General features: G+C 35.5%; 1 protein-coding gene across 1 annotated transcript in view; it reads right to left on the reverse strand.

Annotated features, from left to right (window-relative positions):
* CEP128 (centrosomal protein 128) overlaps positions 1–22,442 on the reverse strand; it is a 121,247-nt gene that overhangs the window by 22,294 nt on the left and 76,511 nt on the right. Inside the window, exons 20-21 of the mRNA XM_074148406.1 lie at positions 10,540–10,589; positions 4,019–4,042 (exon numbers count right to left, since the gene is read on the reverse strand). Of these exons, the coding sequence (XP_074004507.1) occupies positions 4,019–4,042; positions 10,540–10,589 (74 nt within the window). The remainder of the gene's footprint in view (positions 1–4,018; positions 4,043–10,539; positions 10,590–22,442) is intronic.

Raw genomic sequence — 22,442 nt, forward strand, 5'->3', positions numbered from 1 at the left:
TTTCCCACTCTTTTATGTCGGACTAGTACTACTAAGGCAGAGGAATCTGACTTGCAGCTTATGCTTACAGAGAACATGCTGTAGCTACAGAAACCCACTGAAGTCACAACATGGCACAGCAGCAGCCTGCACCTATAAAAGGCACCCTGACCTCTTTATTGGGTCAATAATTTATTGGGTACGCTTCCCATTGTAGCTACATCTGAGAATACAATACAAGAAAAATCATACACCTTTGTCTATAAATAACATAGAGTGAAATCCCCTGTAAGAATCATGCTACACTCAAGAATAAACTAAATCACCTTATTTAAAGATAAATCATATTCATTCTGGCAAAACATCAGATGACATAATTGATTACTAAAGTAATCAGGAAAATTACTTGTTAATAGCTATGTAATAATTACATTCATTTGATTATACAGAATTAAACCAAAAAAAGAGCCAAACGAAACACATAATCTCTAGGTACTCAAAACCTCAGTTTTGCCTGCACTTGTTACTGCCCTAGCACTTCTCAGGATTTGAAGGATTATTCTAGAATATGTCTTGGTTCTTCAGCTCCTTTTCTATCCACTAATGAGTCTGCCTAAGTACCCCTGGTCTTCCTTCCTACCTTTCAGCTTCTGCTCCTGCCTTGTGCACCCTGCTGGAGCAAGAAGCGCTGTACCCATCTACCAAATCATACTGTAGAACTGATCTGACTGAAGAAAAAGAGCCAAAAAAATCCAAAGGGGTCTTGTGATGGGTACTATTTGTTCTCAGGTTCCTTAAGGGAGTCACCAGATCAGGTGTCATGTCCTGAATGAGAATGGTAATACAGCACTTCCCTTGGGAACCGAGGGAGTTGGCTGAGGAAAAAGAAGATGCAAGAAACTGTCAGGTATAGCAGACAGGACCATTCATGGGTAGGAGATGGAGCTTCCAGCTCAGACTGCTGAGAGGAGAAGGAGCTGACAGGGCTCAGAGATGATGCAAGGGACCCCCCTGGTTTGCTGCAACTCACAAAATCACTGAGTTAGAGCTTAAGTTTATCACTTGAACTAGGCCTGGAAGGTTTATTCACCCAAAGCTCTGAAAAGAATCTACTACATTCCTGTCACACTTCTTTCCCAATTTTTTTTTTTCGGCCAAAGTTGTCAAATTCATCACACAGATACTACAACAATTTTACTGGCGAGTGCAGGAGACAGAAACGAGTAGATTGTAGAGAAAGGGAGGAGAGCGGGCTGCCAAATATACTCCTCAAAATATGTATACATACACAGTTTTCAGGTCATTGCATAAAACAGACAGTTTGCTTAGGTTAAAATCTCAATCTAAATATTTTAAAAATGCATTTACTGTTAGATGTACATGTCTTTTCTGTTCCTTAAAAAGGTATGTGCAGAGTAGAAACAATTTAAAAGATGGCTGCAAGAGGCTTCACACTTGTGATAAATATCAGAGTTCTGCGCTAAACTTCATCTCTTCCCAGGCAGTTTCTTCCCAGTGTTAGGCAGAATAAGAATGCTGTGGAAGAAAATGCAGAAGCGATTCCTAACCCAGCCATCCCATGGTCTCACAGCTAAAATCAGCTCTAGAGCCTTGATGCTTTCCTATGTGTTTTGTACAGCTCGTGTATGTATGTGTTCTGGCTTTTCCCTCTTTTGCTGTTTTTTGTGTCTTGCATTTTGTGAATCTCATGAACTAACACTTTTCTGTAAAAATTCTCCTACGAAGATGCTTTTTCTATAATTTTTTTTTTTTCCCTCTAAGGATTGTGTTTGAATTTAATACCTTATGTCTCCATTCCATTTCCATTCTCTATAACCTGAATCAAATTACAAACTGTGTGACTGGTTTTACTTTTTTGATGTCGCACTCTGAGCACTCAAATAAAAGGTGAAAAGAAAATTATACAAATATATGAGTACCATAACTATTATGTAGTCATTGTTATAAATTCTGCATAGATATACAGCTATGTAGACATTCACACTATTAATGTAAGGATTCTTAAGGGTCCCTTAAATGGCAAGCCTTATTCATTCTTTTACTCAAGGGCTTTTCTATCATAGCTCATCCTGACAAATTTAGACCACATAAGTATTACTCCGTGTGTATTTTCTTTTTAAGATCAGTAAAGGGGGTGAGGAGAGAGAGAGAGAATATTATCATCCTCAGAACTGAAACAGAGATATAAAGGTCAAAACCACTTATTATTTTAAAGCATTCATTATGAGCTATCTCACATCGGACTTTTGAGTATAGTTAGCAATATATGTAGCCGGAGCTCCCACTGAATTTAGCTATTCTTAAAACTTTGCATTTCTGTAAATCAGGCCTCAAAAGTCACAAAGTCAGACACCCAGAAAACAAGGAACACAAAGCAATTAACGGTCTGTGAAAAATTTAGTTTAAGTGATTTGCCTGACATGACAGAGGAATTTTATGGCTAAAGTAAAATGAGTGCCTTGGGAACATTTGACAGCCTTAGGGATGACCATACTTTTCTTGCGTGCAATCTCACAGCTTAACATTAAACATCTTCCAAGGTTAGCAATAAGGAAAGCAGTGATTGATTTCAAGCTCTAGGATTTAGCATCACAAATTTGCGTTCAGGTGTTACCTCCCAACTTGCAATAAGAAAGATAATTATATTTTACTCATGATAATAATCCTCTTCTATCTGTACAATAACTTATAAATCTTCCTTCTTAAAGAAGAGATTAAAAGTATAAAAATTAGAAAGGCTCCCAAAAAACCCAGGAACAAACATTGTCACAAAATATGGATTGAATTTGCATGACATTGTGCTATTTGCAAGCAATTACCCTCTGCCTGTGTCAAAACAGCTCTGGGAGCAGAAAGGACAAGGCATTTGCAGGCAGTTTAGCTCATGGTTCGTGAGAAACGGATGGCAGTGGATCCATGCCTGACTGGTTGTCACGTAAGCAAACCATGAATAAGAGATGCTCCTGAACAGAACTAATGTCCTGGCAGCACTTTACACTAACGCAGCACTATGTGAAGTGCCAGGACACTGAATTTGAGCATTAGCTCCCTGCTCCCACACAGGCAGGAGTTCCAACACTGCACTCTGATTTACAATGGGTCTTTTGTGTGTGAATGCAGGCTTTTTTTTTTATAACACGCTGAATACATTTTAAGTAATTTTTTAAATCGGAAGCCGTTTTCAGAGATACATAGACAATCAGGAAGGACAAAATAATAATTTGAACAAGTAAATTCAAAAAGTTTATACTTGTAGCCTTGATATTGTCTCAGTACTGGTCTTTTTTAGATGAAATTTTCTAGATTTCCAACGAAAAGAAACTTCAGGCCTGATAGATGCTATTGTGGGATGTCTAATTGGACACTCCTACATAAGAGGAAAGAAGCATGGTTCAGAAACGCCTGCGCAAGCCAAGACTCATCCCAGCTATTCCCCCTGATAGACTTACTAGTTTGGGACATCTGGATAATCCAGCTGCATTCGTGGCATATACATGCATGAAGGCTTTCATCCTTCCAGCTTAATATCTTATTAAATTATATTAATTAATCATTAAAATGGTATTCCTTCATGCTTTTAGTTGCAATGTTGATGTGGGCACATGAAAAAGTAAAATGGTAAAAAGCACGCTGAAATAATTCGATTACCGAAATAATTAGAACTATTACATGGACCTTGACCGTTAGAAGTGTTAGCAGTAGAAAAAGAACATCCTTTGTATGGCTCAAATCTATGACATTTCTTTTCCCAGGGATGGGATTAGGATTGAACTGTACAGAAAAACTACAACATTATATTGTATTTCGTATAACCAATGCTCAAATACCTACACAGAATGGTGCAGTGTAAAATTGTTCCATCTTCTCCTTAAAGTAAAATGACAGTTAAAACCACAGAACCACAACCTCTTTTTTAAAAAAAAAAAAAAAAATACATTAAAATAATATTTTTCATAATTTAGAAAAATTATCAGCAATGTCATTGTGACTGGTTTGGAAATGAATTTAAGAAACTTACCACTTCTAAGGCCATAATACGGTCCTAAAAATAAAGTACAAGATGCCATTAGAAAGGAAAGAATATAAATGAAATGTAAGTTGAACAAGCAATGAGGAGGATTCATTTTGGTTTTTTGCTGGTCATATGTATGGCATTTTGTAAAAATGTCACTGAATGGGAACTGCTGTACTTAATCAGACCTCTGACCCATTTATGATGCTATCTCACATAGAAACGTGTTCCAAAGAAAAGAAACTCCCCAGAAACAAAGTAAAAAAGAATTTGAAAAAAATTACCCTTTATATATTTTTTTCAAATAGTACCATTAGATTTTCAATATTGTTGGTTTTACTTTTATGTATCCCAAAATTTGATTTCTTTTTTTGATCATCTGTGACTGTAAATCTAGCATGTTTTGGAGTTCATGTCACGTTAGCATCTGGTTTAGTTTTCTTTCAGGCATTTCCTTATAAAACTAAAAAGTGAATTCCATATCTTATTCTGTTATCCAGAAATAGCTCTGAAGAATGTTTTATTAATAACAAGATTATGTTAGTCAGACAAAAATAAAAGGCAAATAAAATAAGCTTGTGTCAGATTTAATCCAGCACAAAATACAAAGAACCCACAATTTTTAAGTTTACTGTATATATTTTAACATTCTATTTTCATTTAAAAATATCTTTAAGAAAAATATTGAGCTAGTAAAATGAAGATCATGTACTCTGGCACTATGTCCTGACTAGGTATGATATTTTAAGTAATCTAAGAAAACACACATTCAAGTGTTTTGGTGAGCCCATATTTAGAGCACTTGAGCATTAAGACATTAGACATTACACGAACTCTTACCTTGCTCAAATATCACCTTTTTGAAAGTATGCGAGAGGATTTTTTTTTTTTTTATTTCTGGGTGGATTAGGCTAAGAATCCTTATACTTGTTTCTGTTCTACCCCTCCCTAACAGGTAAAAATGACTATAATAATCTGAATTATTTCCTGCAGCATCCAAAGACAGTTTGAATTGACTTTGCTATTTTGAAAGCAACAGGTACAACAAAAATTTCTTAGACCAATGGAAGAATTTTGGAGGCAGAAAGGGTTCTTGCCATTTGCAAGGATGAGAATTTTTTTTTTTTTTTTTTTTTTTAAGATTAGGTGGAAATGAGTTACAAAGACTCTTCTTGAGTTTACTTCAGTTTACTAACTGAACAAGTGTATGTGTTCATGTAAAACCAGTATTTACGTATTGTGTAGTCACATACTTGTGTAAAACCAGCATCCCTTGGATTAGTAAAGGGCTAACTTTAATTCATATAATCTTTTGAAGAAAAGACACGGTTCACCCTAGTGAAATGTTTAAAGCTCATTCATTGAATGATGTTTGGGGTGCAAATGATGTTAGTTTTCATCAGCCCCTTACAATAGTTGCACCTTTCATTACAATTCTAAACCATGGGCAGAAAGTAAGACAATACACTGTAGGAAAAAAACTGTATGAGCTGAGGCTAAAATAAATAAATAAAGAAAATAGTGTCTGGAAAAGACTAATTGGTTTTGAAGATGTACAAAAAGCCAGGCAAGACTGTTCAGGAAAGTATGTGCAAGGAAATAACTAAAGGAAAAACAGGAATGCACGATAACCTAGTACACTATCAAAATACAACTGCTTAAAAAAACATTAACATTTTGCTAGTAGTGGATGCCACTAAACTGGCTGATGTTGGAACTGCATACACTGTGGTTTGAAACTCCATGTGCATAAACTGATGATAAATAATAAAGCAACAGTATGGAGAGAAAAAAAATGCACTCCACTTATCAGTTACAGGACTCTTTGAAAGTAGCAGGTTTGGAAAAAAATTGACAAAAATGTAAGCTTTTAATTCTTCAATTTTTTTTTAAAACAAAATGGAGGATGATCTTATCCCTGAGGGCTGGGAGCAGGCTGTCCCCATGTGTCAAATGATGAGCCAGCGAGGAGGACTGGCCTGGCTGAACAAAGCTTTGGCTCGAACTCAGGGGAACAAAAGAGCTTACAACCTTTGGAAGAAGGGGCAGGAAACTCAGGAGGACTACAAGGAAGTAATAAGGTTAAGCAGGGAGAAAATTAGAAGGGCCAGAACCCAACTAGAACTTAATTTGGCTACTGCCATAAAAGACAATAAAAAATATTTCTATAAATATATGAACAACAAAAGGAAGGCTAAGGAGAATCTCCATCCTTTATCATCAGATGCAGAAGGAAACATAGTGACAAAGGATGAGGAAAAGGCCAAGGTACCTAATGCTTTCCTTTAGATTTATTTCACCTATGTTTTAGTTTCTTATCAGTAAAAACAGGATAATATGATGTTCTAGAATACTTAACTTTGACTTGTCTCTTAAGAAATGTGTGTTCTGTGCCCATCACAATACATGGTGGTGGTGGATTCCAACTACAATGTTGCATAAGCAAAAGTTTACTGAATTTCACTAAAATTTTCTCTCAGAAAAGTGCTGTATTATATACTAAAGTCTATTCTTTCTTGGATTCAGGTCTGAGATACTTCAGTACATCAGTATTTCAGTACATCAGAACAAATTTATGAGAAAAAATATTGTGTGAAAAACTCAAAAATATTTATCTTGAGATGCTTGTTCCTCCAAAACATTGCAGTGGCTGTGACAAATATTCATATTTATTTAAAGATTCTGCAACAAAACCCAAACTCATTACTATAAAAAAGATGGTATTTACAGATCTCATAAACTTGTGGTGATAGTGAACAGCAATTCAGACATAAATTTCTTCAGTTAAAAAGGACTACTTTGATAAAAAAAAAATTCTTAAGGTGAAGTAGGATGAGTCCAATGGTAGAATAAATAGTGTTTTCAAAACGACTCATGTATTAAATAGGGCACATGATCTAGCTGTCTAATTCTAAAAACTGAATAAACTCTTACAATCTCAGCAGATAATTTTCTTAAAACTAGCACGTAATGTAATAGGAATTTTATCACGAATTATTTGTGCATTATCAATATATTTATATTTTCAAATTAAGATTCTGTACTTTATATTTAATTTTTTAAATTCATATTAGCATGTCACTACTGCCAAAGCAAATGAAAATGGCTTGCAAATGCTTCCCAGAAAACATTCATACAGTTGAATATTGCAATTATTATGCATAGCATATTGTTTTCATGAATGCAATCTTTTGTACCATGGAACAGTTTTCAGAAAAGGGAAGATTAAAACCTGATAATCAGAGCCTTTTTTCTTCCAATGAAGTAAGAAAAGAAGTGAGGTTATATTCTTGGAGTAGCTATCAGAGAGAATGTAGAAAATGATCTAGACTCCTCACAAGTTAAAAATCGTATTACAATGAGTATGAGTACACATGTAACAACAGAGAGCAAGCATATGTGTAAAGAGAACATAGATATTATTTATGTTATACTCTACTATATAACTATATAAACTCATATATAAATATAAATTTGTATAACATAAATATGTATAACATAGAAACTCTAGTCAAAAGCATGCAACAAGTTCAAAATTAAAAACCAAGAATATGGTGATGTCACCCAAAGTGTCAGCCTCCTAGCTCCCCAAACACCCTGTATCAAAGAACTGCATATATTACATAGAGTTTCCATCTTGACACATAATATGAGACAAGAATCAAGTTCACATTGAAAGATGTAGGTATAAAGATTCCCATTGCCTACTTAAGTATTATTTTGTCTCTGTCATGCTAGTTGTAGTCCAACATATTCCCTGACTAGAGAAACACATGAAAACTACTAGCCCAATATTTTCAGGAATAATCCTCATAAAACTTTTTTTTTCTTTCTGTCCTTTGTGGTTTTCAGCTGACTGCTTTATCAAAGCACTAATTGTACATGATTTAAATTATTTTTAACAAAAGGTGCTTTGTCTCTCCTCAAAAAAAGGAGCAGACTAAAAGCATAAGAAAACATACATCCTTAGCTCTAGGAAATATTCTTGTTAATTGATGCAGAGCGATAGTGAAGAACCTCATGGTATCTCCAGTCATGATTTGCCCACACCAAAACACTGATTTCTGACAGATTTCCTCATGTCCCTAGCTTTTCTAAGACTACGGTCAGCATTCATGGCTCAAGTAACAAGAAATAACTCCTTTAGCCGTGATAACCTGCCTGCTTTTGATTGTCTGTCCATAGTCTAAAACGTACAATCTTTCTGTTCGCCTGTTTCCTGAACGTGCTTTACACCTATCGTCTGTTTAGACTGCAAAGAAAGTGCATCAAGGATTGACTTACTACATATAATCCTTTGTATATGCAAGATTCTTATCAAAACAGGACCCCAGGAATTGTAGACAAAAAAAAAAAAAAAACACAACAATCAGTGTGACCTATTCTCTACTGAACCAAGGAGGAACTGAGTAGGACCTAATACCAGGGGAATCCTATCCAAGGACTGTAGGCCTTGGGGGCAAAGAGCAGTATTTTATTTACTAGTGGTCCTTAATTTGACAAACAATTACCTTCTAGCAATCTACTTCAATGAAAGCATTCATACATTAACTAACTATACGCACACTGAGCTGGGGCTCAGAAGAAAAAAATATTCCATGTCACCTGGTAAACAAAAGGCTAAGAGTGCCAGTTTCAGCTCCGGGAAATAACGTATTTAAGGAAACTCTCACTTTCCTCTTACTTCCTATGCTTTATACATTGAGATGCAACAGCTTGGGGAGATAGGCATGATGACGTAAGTTGGTTTTTACAACTATTTGCTAGCAAAGTTGTACGTATTCAGCCACTGCAAGTTTAGAATACAACACTACAAGAACAGAGGATCCCAGAACGGGAACATTTTGAAACATTCATTAAGCTGGACATAATACTATCTAGAAAAAAATAGGTGTTTTTGCTGAGTACTTTGACTGTGCAAGCCTGGGCATCTGAAAGAGTAAAAAACTGCCATCAAGCATTTGAATACAAAAATAGCAGAGCAGTACAAGTCACATACCTAACCAGAACCACCAGTTAGGGAATGGCATAAAGCAATTTGATCAGGAACTTGACAGAGCATCAGAAATGCAGGCAAGCACATATATGCACACAAGACACTGCTATGATGCAACCTTCTGCCGTATAAAATTACTCCTCATTCAATCAGAAGTAACATCATTAGAACAATTTGTCAACTACCGAGCTTCACATGAAAGCAGATGCAGAATTGCTTCACATGAAAGGAGATCTTTTTACATTGATGTAACTAGATATGCACCTGTGTAAACTGCTTGCGCAGACAAGCTCTCAGCCTTGTTGAACTTGAGCTGCCAGAAAGCTAGGCCAAGATTTTTGTTTGAACAGGAAACAGCTGGATTGGTGCGTTGTGTAACTTTTGGGTCTCGAAACTTGTCTCTTCTTACTGGATCAAACTGTTTCTACACTAACTCTTTGATACCTCTAGCCCTCAAAATGCCTTCTATTTCTTACAAGAGAAGAGAAGGCTTATCTTCAAACTCCCATGGTCAAAGCTCAGGTTAATACATAATTTCATTTTCCTTTCCTTTCCTTCATTAATTCCCTCATAAACATCATGCTTCCAGTAACCTTATGGAATGGTGCTTCACTGATATACTCTTCGCTGTGTATCTAAACTTTTTTATATTCATGTTAGGTATTGTTTGCTGTAATTTGTTGTTAAAAATGCCCTGTTTTCCTTCCGTATTCTGAAGAATACATACACTACCCTCCCTAATAACGTCCCGAGCCTCAGAATTTAGATATTCCAGCTTGATTTTGCTTTCTGAGCCATTTTCATTTCAAAGGAGCGTGTTTTCTTTGACTGTAATGCTTAAATACTATTCCAAAGCTGAGCCTAGGGTAAATCTTACTTTCTAAGCACAAATTTAAAGTGGTTAGGCACAAGCAGTTTTACTGTCAGATGCCATACAATGAGGATTTACTATATTGTAGCAAGTCCTAGGATATATCAACTGGTCCTTTCTTTCTCAGGAAGGTGATTATGGTGGACATTTAATGTTTCAGAGATTTAAAATCCTTACTTAAAATCTTTAACTTTCTGTTTTATTCGGAGATGGAGAAGAAAGCAACACAGCCCAGAAAATCTAACCCAACGAATGAAGTAGAGTATAACGCATTTTTGCAGTCCTGAATGCAGACTTGCACTGCCCCTATTCAACATACAGCTTCAGCAAAGCCAGCAGTAGAGCATAACAGAACAACTTCAGTATACAGTGTGACTTAAAAACAGCATTCTGTTTCAAACAGCATTCAAAAACACTGATGGACTGGATTTATTGACTCATAGGAGAATGCTGACTACTTTAATCTTCTCTAATTTGCAACTAAATTGGTGGGCAGAAACTCAGCAGTATTACCAGCTATCAGGTCTGTATTTGGCTGCATATATTTCCAAAGCTGAATTTAAGATGCAAGGGAGTTCAAAAAATCATAATGTTGTAATACAATTTAGTAATTTTAAGGGTGACAAAAAGTGTAGCTAGTTAATTAAATAGAAAGTATACCTGGAGAGCTCCCATTTCTTCCTCTCTTCTGAGGGTCTTCTCTAGCAGCTCTGTAAAATGAAAAATGGAACTTGTAAATTCAACTTCCTGCCTCATGGCTTGACAGAAAAAAATACTGTGTAAAACAGTCAGCGAGTTTTTTGTTTTACAGCTTTCACAACATTCCTTTTCAGCTGATTAAGCTAATTGATGAAATGTGTCAGTAATACGATTGCTTCCAAGCATGGGCTGTTGAGGTGGTTGAAAAACAGCTACAAGAAGACAGTTTGACTGGGAGGAAAAAAAATGCATTAGTATTCACAGAAAAACTTGCCAAGGCTTAAATCAATCATCTGGTGTATTTTTAGGATTGTATGAAAAAAATCAAAGAGATTCACTCTGAAAATCGATTCAAATAGAAGTAGATCATCAAAGCTATGCAATTATATATGAAAAGTCACTCTAGGTTACTTTTTCAACAACCAAGTAACATCCCCTGGGGAAACAAGTGCAGACAAGTTTGACTAATATCACAATTCCCTTCTCTCACTAAAATGGAACAATTTTGATAATGAAAATAGCCAGTACACTGTAACAAACATATTAGAAAAGTTTTTCATACTCTTTAAAAGAAAAAATCCTAATATCACTTTTGTGACATATATATTGGCACATACATGCAGATATGTAACATTTCATGTTAGAAATTAATTTCTGTTTTGAGTTCTGTGGGATATGTCACGAGTTGCTTCTCTATTTTATTTCATTTACATATTTTTATGATTAAAATTATGTTTTTGATCAAGTACATCATATTTAGTATTCTCAGAAACCCTAAAGTTATAACATCACGGAGAGCAGGAAAACCAAAAAACACACTGCAGGCTTATTACTATTTTAACTATCAGAAGTTCACTCATGAGTTTTGCATGAGAAGAGCAGTGCTTTACCTAAGCCAGAGACCAACTTTGAAACAAGATTTGTCCCAGTTTGCGAGCAAGTAGGAGAGTTATGAGATTATGAAATTGCCTTGACAACCTCATAGGACTGAATTCTGACTGTTCATTCCCACAGCATCCAAGTACAGGACAGCTAACTGAAAGTACCTGTGGGTACCTCCTTAAGAAATAAAGACTACTGAAAAATGCATAGTTCAATTATAAAAGATTAGATTAAATGATTTACAATAAAAAGTAACTAAAATATTCTACCGACATGATTTTGCCTTCTTTATTGATTATATCTTTTCTTTCTCCTTTCTCTAGTTACAAAGCCTCCTTGTGAGCACCCCAACCTGTTACCTCTTTTCTCTTAGTGCATTACCCATTTCTGACTGCACACAGATTATTTGAGACTTATGTTCAGGCACCAGTCCTTTAAAAGTGATGTAGATAACATGCAGAAAATTTTAGTTATTTCTTTCACAAGCAAAGAGATTGACTTGCTGTTCTTCCTTCCTAGCTTCTATGCAGTTTTTTCTTTTTCAAATCCTGTCTTAAAACTAATAAAATGACTGTTTCTTCACTTTCTTTTGGCACATTCGTGTTTCTCTGTATTATTCTTTGGTATGCTTTCCAGTACAGTGACTCAACTGCCATATAAATTACTGTAGCTAAATGTGCTGCCATCAACATTACTTAGTGTGAGAATTTGGGTTTGGAGGTTTGGAAAGTGGCTGCCCTGTATGTTTTCCTTGGGTATATTCCAGTATTGTAACTGAAATGGTAAAAATTAGTATTGTAATACTAGCTTTAAAAAAAATATGAGAAGGGTGGAATAAGTCTATGAGAAAGGATGGGAAAGGAAAGATTCTTCCCCATGTCCCATCTAACCAAAAAAGATTCTTGCACTTCACTTTGTTTTATTTTCATTCTAATGCAATATTTGAGATTCTGTTGTACAGACATGATTGTTCTATGTGAAAAGGATGTTATTACAAGGTTCTTTTCAAAGGCCTTTTATAAATGTGAGGCAAATTAAGCTAATTTCTGCTAACAGTCTCTAGATTTTAAAGTTCTGCATCTGAAATTAGGGATATCTAGAATCCATTTACTTTATCGTACCACTGTCGAAATTGACTGTCCTGCAGGACGCTTCATAAAACTCTGTCCCCAGAAGGGCAGGTGGGTATTGAAGTTGTGTTATTTAATTGACAGTATACACCTACTTTACAGAGTCACCCTTTATGACTACATATTTAAGAACCAAGTTCTGCATTTAAACTGATGATTCCATTTAGTACTCCACCTAAAATAATAGCAGGTTTTCGCCAAAGGTAAAGAAAAAAATAATAATAAAGCAATACATATTAAACAGCTTTATGAAAAGGTCCAATAAAAATACAGCATATTGTATCATTCTTTTAAACATTGGTACTTATAATGACAGAATATCTTTCCATACTTGATTTGAAAAGTTCTGTTGATTTGTTTTATAATTTGTAAAACACTTCCCATAATTAAGTTCTTCTGCAAACATTTTTCATATATTCAGTGCCAGAAAATAATGTTACACTAAATTTAAGATAGAGAATGCATTGTGGCTGTAATATAATGAAGATGGTCACTAGCCCTAGCGAAGTCTTCTTTCGCTCATCCTGTGAACAGCCTCTGAGTTTCTCTAATTATAATTTTCTTTCCTAAAGGAAGTTGCACAATGCCATGAGTTTCTACATTTATGAACAATGCTGGTACAATCATCTTTCAAGGCCTAACGTAACCACAGGGTTCTTGGTTTTTTCCAAAGCAATATATCATTATTCTCATGGGGTGCAGAACACATCAATTTATAGATTGTCTAGAATAATCAGCATTAATGAAAACGCATTACAAAGACACCTTCAGGCATTGATGGTTATTCCCAAAGGATGAATAATACATGGGAAAAGACAACAAGAGAAATTACTTTTAGAAATAAAGATCTTCATCAACACATTTCCCTTTTTTATTTTTAACTCAATATGAAGCTTGCAATCCTATAATGAGCTATAAGCTAAAACTATTCAAAAATATTAAATGTTTCAGTTGTTTAATACTGCTCAAAATCAACAGCAAGTTCAGGATGTTGTCTGCAAAATTAGGGATCATACTTTCGTGTAGTTTTACAAAAATAATTTATTTACAGTGGTTAAACTCCAAATCATCTAAAGTTTATCTCTTTTAGCTATGTGTCAGTAAACACCAACTGAGGGTCCCTGCAGTTATACCACAGTGGCTTAGATTTATCTGATCAAACTCTCAGGAAATATACAGGTTATGATTTAAAACAGTCCATAAGAATCATTATCTTTTGCAGATTGCCTGACACTGAAACAACATAGAATGCTGCAAAATAGTGCAAACATTAACCTGGAGATGAAGACTTTATATTCCATCATAACTCTAATATAAGTGAGGAAAAAAAGGTATGCAGTTATTCAGATAGACTTTTTCCCACACACACACACTTCAGTTGTAATTTTCACTGTTGGTGAAAAGTATCAGGAGATAGATTTAGGAGCAGAGATTTATTGATTGGAATGAGTAAAATACAACTGTACTATCTTATTTACCCTAGCTAATCCATTAATGTGCCAATAACTAACTAAAAGCAGTTCAACTCTTTTACCTCCATGCTGGAAATAACAAAGCTGGGAAACAGGACATTGATTTTATATATTACCTGGAGCAGAGCAAGCAACTTCCCAAGAACTTGAATTAAAAATTACAGATTTATTTCAGAAAGAACACTGAACAGTCTTCATTCATTATTAAGAACTGGATTTTAAACAATGCATGACCTCCCATTTTAAGAAACTGAAGATATTGATAGACCACTTTCTGCTTCATAATCTCTGAAAAGACTGAAGTGCCAGAGAAAAGTCAGCAAATTGGATCAATACCAGATTAGTATGTTCTCCACTAAGAATTTAAATTTGGTACCTGCCAATTCACAACTTGTGCTAGCAAAGGGGAATGCACAAATTCAGAACTGTAGACAAAATCAGTTCTTATAGTCCCAGATATCTAGTCATATAGTCAAAACCCCTAAAAAGTGATTCAGATTACTCTGAAGTCAACATTTGCACTTCAATTCAGTTCTGGATACACAGCTAATATGCTGTAAATGATCCAAGACATCTGCAAGCTGCCAGCAGACATGACTCAAGACTCTTACCCCTCTGAAGCAGCTGCAGATCACACAGGAGGCCATATAGCACACAGAATACTGCTACTATGTGGCATTAAAACAAGAAATCCAGGTTACGACCAGAAAAGAATGGCAGTTTGGAGAAAAGTGTCAATGCATTTTTTGTATCATCAAGCTAAGAACAGTTCTCCAAAACACAAGTCAGGGCTTTCAGTTATACATTAGTAAAACTATTTTTGATTTCCCAAAGTTCGCAACCCCAAAAATTTAGGGTTTATGTTACACAAGCGTATGGCAAACTCTTGATAAATCACTTAATTAGAGACCCTGATTATTTTACCTTTAAATTTGCTTTGATCAAAAATTGCAGTATATTTATTTCAAGCCTTTCCTGTCATTCTCACTTCAAATACATATCCCGTGGCTCTCAATCATACATTTCCCACAAAGCTACTGAACAGATACTGCAGCATTCCTGTAGATACACAAGGCAGCCAAGCAGGTTTCCATCAAGTCTGAAGGAATTTTCAAGCAGCTGAATAAACCAGTTTCTCTCAGCCAGAAATTACTTATCTTGCACATGCCCTACACAACAAAGTTTAATCACGTATTATATGACTTACAAATTTTTCCCCTTCTCACAATGAATCTGACATGAAGGCCCTATTTTCGGGGGTGAATTAAGCTTTTGCTTAAACTGTTTCAGTTAGAAACAGGTTTCAGAATAGATACATTCATGGCTGGTAGAGACAGAAAAACTGCAATTTTGCCCTATACCAGTGTTAGTGTGATTCTGGTGAATGGCCTCCCAGTAGCGTGACAACAGTCATGGTCCAGAAACACTCAATACTAAAGGATGTTTCAGTGAGGCTGGACCTTTGTACAGTCAGGCCAGACAACACAAATCACCCTGGCACTAAAATAACTGAGATGTAAAACAGTACCAGGACTCGCTTCGAACTAATTGAAACAGTGCTTGCCATGCACGTAAGCCATTAAGGGAAGTTCTACATAAACATGTTATCAACTTTAAAAAATCTCTAGAGAAATAGGTAGAAATAGCCTTAATTTTTGCTAGTGTAGAACAAGGCCCATAAATTATGAGCATTTCAGGATGTGTTTATATAATCCCAAGCAAGATTTTAAATAAATAAATAAATCTCTGAAGTCAAAGGTGATACTGTTGGACTTGAATACAACATACAGTATCTTTAAGATAGAGACCATTTCTATCCTGCTAGTTTCATCCCCACCACATTTATAGGTTTAAGTGAAAGAAGATAAAGTAGGGATAAATCTCAAAAGTTTGTGGTGGTTCTTTCTTTTCAATTGTATTTAGATGGTTAATAGTTTTCATAGCCAAACTCAATAGTTGCTGCATTTTTTTTTAATTTGTAGCTTCTGTTAATCAACAAACATCTCAAATGATTTTTTTAATACTGATTAAAGCTTTATAGTCCATTAGTAAACTGTTATATTAACATTGAGCACATTCCACTATTTTTAGAGATTATAATTCAGTTGTCAAAACTTTTTTAATTAATTCATTCTTTTGATACCTCTTAGGTAGACACTTAATTTTGCTATGGAACTTCAAAGCAGATTCTTAAACCTACAGTGGTGCGTTTGTTTGCATTAACCTGAAGCAGCACCCACAATCATAACAGAGAATAGAAAAAAGGCATCTGAAGCTAAGAGAGAAGGAAACAGTTCCCTGTCCAGATTCCCTAAGAGATTTATTGCTATGCAGAAAACAGAACGTACTGTGTTTTCTTTCTATTCCCTGAGGCTTAGGCAGGTTTGATATTTTTTAGCACAACTTTTAAATGTTCACATTGCCAGTGCTGGCCTGCTCTATATTTCCTTATTTGCAAAGAAGCTAATCGCTTCTGGGAAAAGGAAAGGATAACATGTAGAAGGGAAATGTAATCATCTGGGGGGGGTGGGTGGGGTGAGGGACAACAGAGAAGTGCAATTTAAGTTTCTCAGACAATTTTCTCTTCAAATCATACTTGTGTTCATGACTTTATGAGACTTTTAGGAATTAGTGGTATCTCACTTGGTCAGACCTAAAATCCTGCAGCCTACATCCCCCTTCAGACAGTAAGCACGAGTGGATATTAAGACAGAAGGATAAAAAAAGGTAATGTTATTTACTATAATGGCAGCTTCCAGCATGAGCAGCTGAGAGAACTCCTAAGAAAAAGGACTGCATCTGGACCATCCACAAGCTAGCTGACCTCCATGAACTTGATTATCTCTTCATGGAACCTATTTGTTGTTTTGCATTAGTCACAGAACTCTCTTTTCAGCTATAATTATGCAGAGTTTCTCATGAGGAAAAAATAAGATTAAAAACCCTAAAAATAAAGATAATTGAGGGGATCATTGAGTTCCACTGAACTTAGAAATTATTTTAGCACTCAAGAAACTCAAAGAAAACACAAGTCAAAATGCAAATGTTGATGTGAGTGGGGAAAAAACCTGCTTCGTTAGCTTTTTGCAACCATCTACTCAGTTAGTCGCAGTTGGTGACTGAAATACACACATAAGTCATTGGCTGGAGTAATTGAACAATTAGAACACATTGTGCCAAAAGAGAGCCCTTTGACACTGGTCTCCCAGGTTTATGACACAAGGAGAATAGTAACTTGCAACAGTACCCAGCAGTTACTGGTCATGTTGGGTTCAGTCAAGATAAACAACAGCATTTCAAAGAAAGTCTGTGTCTTACACCTGGGTTTGGTACTACCTTGAAAAGCTTCAATTGCAATGATTCCAAGATTCTCTTAAAAAGAGTGGTTACACCTACTCAAAAATAGATTTAATCACAGTTTGTACAGAAATCTATCATCTGCAACAGGATAAACATGATCTTCCATACACCTCATAAAGGTCCGTATCAGGGTGTGTGAATAAATGTGTTAAGGTTTAGACTTTCCATTCGATTTCCACTTCCAACCTGCCTGCTGTTGGCTTGTGAACCACTCAATTGTAAGTAGGCACAGATACCATTTCCTTACTGAATTACTGCCACCAAGCTTTTTGTGAAGATTATCAATGCTTCTAAGGCCTTAATGCCAGTGCTTCAATAACGACTTGACTCTACTCTGAGACACAAACATTATCGGGTATATAGGTGTTGATTACTCATGCAGCAGTAACATTGCTAACTACTGCCAGAATGCAGGCAAAAATGTTCCTATTATAAATAAATCTTGAGAACAGATATTTTTTAAATCTAACCCACAATGCTAGTGTATAAACACTTCAAAGTTTTCAAGAAGCTGAGAAGAGAAGCCAGCAAACTTTTACCCTAGCAGTCTAATAGTACATTTATGCTACAGTGAAGTGCTTTACTTAAAACAGTTAGCTTTAAATAAGCTAGTTTGGGTACTAATGACTGTGTAATTACTCCTACTCCATGTCCCAGGGAAGCTAGTGCAACACCAGCTGAAATGGTGCTTGCACTAAGTGCTCCAGTCCCACCAGATGTGGTCGAATGGCATCAAAGATTGCATTTGTTAAAAGGCATAGAGGTCCCATTGCTCCCTGCCTCTGGTTGCACGTTGCTTTTGCTTACTTTATCCTGGCAAAAACATTGGACCTGGACCTCCGCAAGCATCAGTTTAGTTCATTACAATGAGAAGAGTCTATACTGGCAAAACCCACAGATAGACCCATGTGGCTATTAGTGAGTAAAGTACGGTAAAGTACGAGAGAAATAGAAGCAAGAATTTAGCCTTCTGTCTGCAGTGAGACATTAAATGGCTCAGTTGAATAGGAAACTGCAGTCTGACCCACTAACTGAAGAATATTTTGGATTTGTGTGTGAGCTGTAATTACACCTCTGTCTGTAGTACAGAGATAACCAAGATAACTGACCAATAGCTTTTTCTCCCATAGTTTTGATTAGAAACCCTATTAAATAACCTGGAAAGAAAGAAAGAAAAAAAAAAATCAGCATTATATTAAAAAAAAAAAACACAGTAAGAAATAGTCTCAAAGTGAGGTCTTCAAGAATAATTGACATTTTGAACAGAGTATACAGTTGAATGTTTTGTTTTGTCACTGCATACAATATATAATTGTTACAATTCTCTCCTGAATGGAGAAACATTTCCTTTCTCATGATGCATAAAATCTTCCAGAAGTATACAGAAATAAATTGAAACTTAATTTGTTTTCATTCACCAAGTGCAAGCCTGAAAAGATAATTTGTCATTTCTTGTTTTAGAAAATTGTGTTGATATGTTTATGGGCAAAGCGGCTACATAAAAATTATGGTATGTCATATATAAATGACAAAACAGGAAATTGAATGCTGCTTTCTTCAGTGTGTTCTCTGTCTTAATATCCTAGGCTTTTCTTTTTTTGATGTTTATCATCCCAACCATATTTATGCACATCAGCAAATTTCCTTTTGGCTACATCTGAAAGGCAGCTGCATATCTTAATGCAAAAATAACACAGAATTGATCTTGGACCTAACAGCTAAGGAAGGGTCAAAGATTAAGGGTACAAAGGTTTTTGGAGCAGCTAAGGTCAACTCATCTGAATTGGAGTAACTGGGCAAACTGAAGGAGGCTGACAGCTGCAAAAGAAAGCCCTTCTAGGCGAGGACACTTGTTACTTGAGTAATTCTTTGGAGCTTGGAAGTGTATTTCCTAATTGGGCTGTTTGAAGACCAGAGCTAAACAATCCATTTGCACCGTTCGCAGCAAAGGGCAGCAAGTAACGTTGGAAGCTGAAAGATACTGGTCCTGAAATTAAGTTTCCCTACCAATCTCAGAAAAAAAGGGATCTTTTAACAGCTTGGGCATTTTAATCAACTGTTAGAAGAGTAAAGCACACAAAAAAAAGTTACAGCTCCCTGGGATTCAGTCCTTGGTAAATGTTGTAAGAAACCTTTTAATTCTACTAGGTGGCCTGATATATCACTAAGACACAAACAACTTCTGAGAAAACATTTACTTCAACCAAGCATCCACACACAGAGGTCAGCCTGTCTCATTGCAAAACACAGAACTTCCCCAAATTTACCAAAGTTTCTTCTTTGTAATTAGACAGGTATTAGAAACCACAACATAACGCGACTTGCAGTTATGGAACATCCCATCTCCCCACACGTGCTTTAGAGGAAGATGCAAGAAACTGTAAAGTGGCAATTATGAAGAAAGCCTTAATGGTAACTCTTATTGCTAATTTTCTCAGCTGTAGTTAGGCTTTGAGTGGGACAACCCTATTGTTGTACTGTCCCATGGTAACTGATGGTATACATATGAGACTTACCAACTCAGCTGGTAAACATTTTAACTTTCAGCGACTGCCAACAGTTCATGTAACGTGTAAAAACCCATTTTGAAAATTCTAATATTTAAATGCAATAACCTGTTATTCCCTCCATGTAGCCACATATATGAAAATACACAGTATAGCAATTCTAGTACCTTTTTTTCAGAGAAAAACATTTAATACATAGATTTGAGGGAAAAAAAATCTCTTATACTTTAAAAGAGAAAAGAATATTAAATGTTTAATATCATTCTCCTCTTAAGTTAGCCACTGCTTCTCATGCACAAGTGATATAAACAGAAATTGATTTTTTCCCCAAATTTACCAAACTGAATAGCAACACCAGAGCTTTGTTTTTTTTCTTGTGCAGTGGAGTATATGCCATTTTCAACTGACACTTGGCTTTTTATTTCTGATCAATCCAATTCCCAGTGACGGATCATAACAAAAACAAATTTACACTGCTTTTTTCACTGAGTAAAAAGGTAAAAGGATATTAGTCTCAGAATGGAGATTACATGGAGAAATTAATATCCAGTATGAGCTGTATAATAAATGTATTATAAAATTTTATTTCTTACACACAGACGTTGTAAATCTTATTACAAGGTTGACAAGAGCTGCAAATGAGTTATGTCTATTATAGAATTGCTTATCCCATTCTCCCAAGACTACATAATTTCTACAGGTAGAGGCATTCAATTAACATTTAGCAAAGAAGTGGCAAAATGACTCTGTCAGAATCCCACAAAAATGCCACTGTAAATGGCTGAACACATTGTATATCCTACACACCTAATTCTTCTACCTATTTACATCACAGTTGAATTTCTGTTTAGCCTCAACAAAATTCTAGGAACAAACTGAAGTTTGCAAAACTGATAAAATGTTTGATATGATTTTTATGATAAATGCCTTTGGTAGCACACTTTATAAAGTATATTGACAAACAGAAACCTAGAAAATGCTTTTAATATCTGGGGCATCACTTCCTAGGTTAGGAATGGATTCTCAACAGTGTCAGGAATGGAGGGGTACCAAGCAGATAGTAAATATGCTTCATTGGATACGCCCCTGAAGGGTATAAGTGTTGAGACACAGGTTAAAATGTGCATTGATCTGTTCATGCCTCTTGAAACACTCTACAGAAAACTGGTCTCTCAGAATGTGTGCTCAGTTTTTAAAATTCATACTATCAATGTAAGATTTTTTATATCCCTTAGCAATCTTAATAAATGGCTAAATTTCTCTTCCCCTGTGTTTTTTATGTTGCATAAGACAAAACACAATGACAGCAAATTAAAGCTCCTGAGCCTAAAAGTAAAGGTTTAAGCTCTAGCTCTAAAATAATGCTTTGCACTGTAAAAATATGGTACTAACCTTTTCTCAGAAAACAAGAAAATAAACCAAAATGAAAAGTTGGTTTTGCTTTTCAGAAACTGTTTCATGCCTCTTACCCAAAAGTTTGTATCCTTTTCTGTGGATCCTGTAATTTTTTCCCCTCTCCTCTGTCCCAAAGGACTAACTTTATCAATTATTGAGATTTTTTTCTCATTGAATAAGAAATCCTATTGTACCTTGGAAATGCCTGTCCCACTGTCATCTTGATACGTATTTTATATACTAGCAAATTAGGATGAAGGACAACACTATTAAAACTCTTCAGGAATAAACTCTGTTTCTGTTGGATCTTGTTTGCTTTGCTGCGACAGTGCAAACAAAGTCTTTAACACAATTTACTTAATTCTAAAAAACAGATTTGTCTCTTACAGGCCCCAGATTAAGAACAAGGCTCAGGAGAAAGAGTAATGTCAGATGTGCAACTTGCAGCCAGTCTACACATGCACTACATCAAAAGAGAACAGAACATACACAACAAAGTTTAAGGTACAAGAGACCTGATACTGCTTTGTCTTGACCTTGAGACACAAAATTGTGCAGTCATATTGGTGATTCAGATGGAGGAAGAAGCTAAACAGCTTCTGATGGCCCCACACTTCATGCACAGCTCTGTAAAAATGCCCTGATTACAGCTGGTACCTGTATCGCTGAACTGACACTATGATTACTGACATTTCTTTCAAACCCAAATGCAGCATGAACGGTTCCTGGATCTGTCCAATACTGTAATGGTACTAGTCATTTAAGTTAGATTATTATAAGCTAGCAAATCATCAACTTCCAGTATTTAATTCCTAATCAACAAAAAGGGAAATTAATTTCAAAAACTATACAAGATGAGAAGAAACAAATAAAATGTTCAAATTAATCATACCTATTCTGTAGGTTAGCACATGAAAAAAGTGTAATCGTATAGCTTAATGACCTGTATTGTCATACCACTGTTTCTCAATCACAATAAGGATGAAAGTTTTCATCATTTAGTACTAATGATACTGTTTTTATTGTAAGTAATTCTTTGGAAATCAAGATTTCCTTCCATATAACATACACAATCTGTTGAATACAGCAAGGCTGCAAAATAACTATTTTTATTTAAT

Source organism: Numenius arquata, chromosome 6 (genome assembly GCF_964106895.1).
Source record: "Numenius arquata chromosome 6, bNumArq3.hap1.1, whole genome shotgun sequence".
NCBI lineage: Eukaryota > Metazoa > Chordata > Aves > Charadriiformes > Scolopacidae > Numenius > Numenius arquata.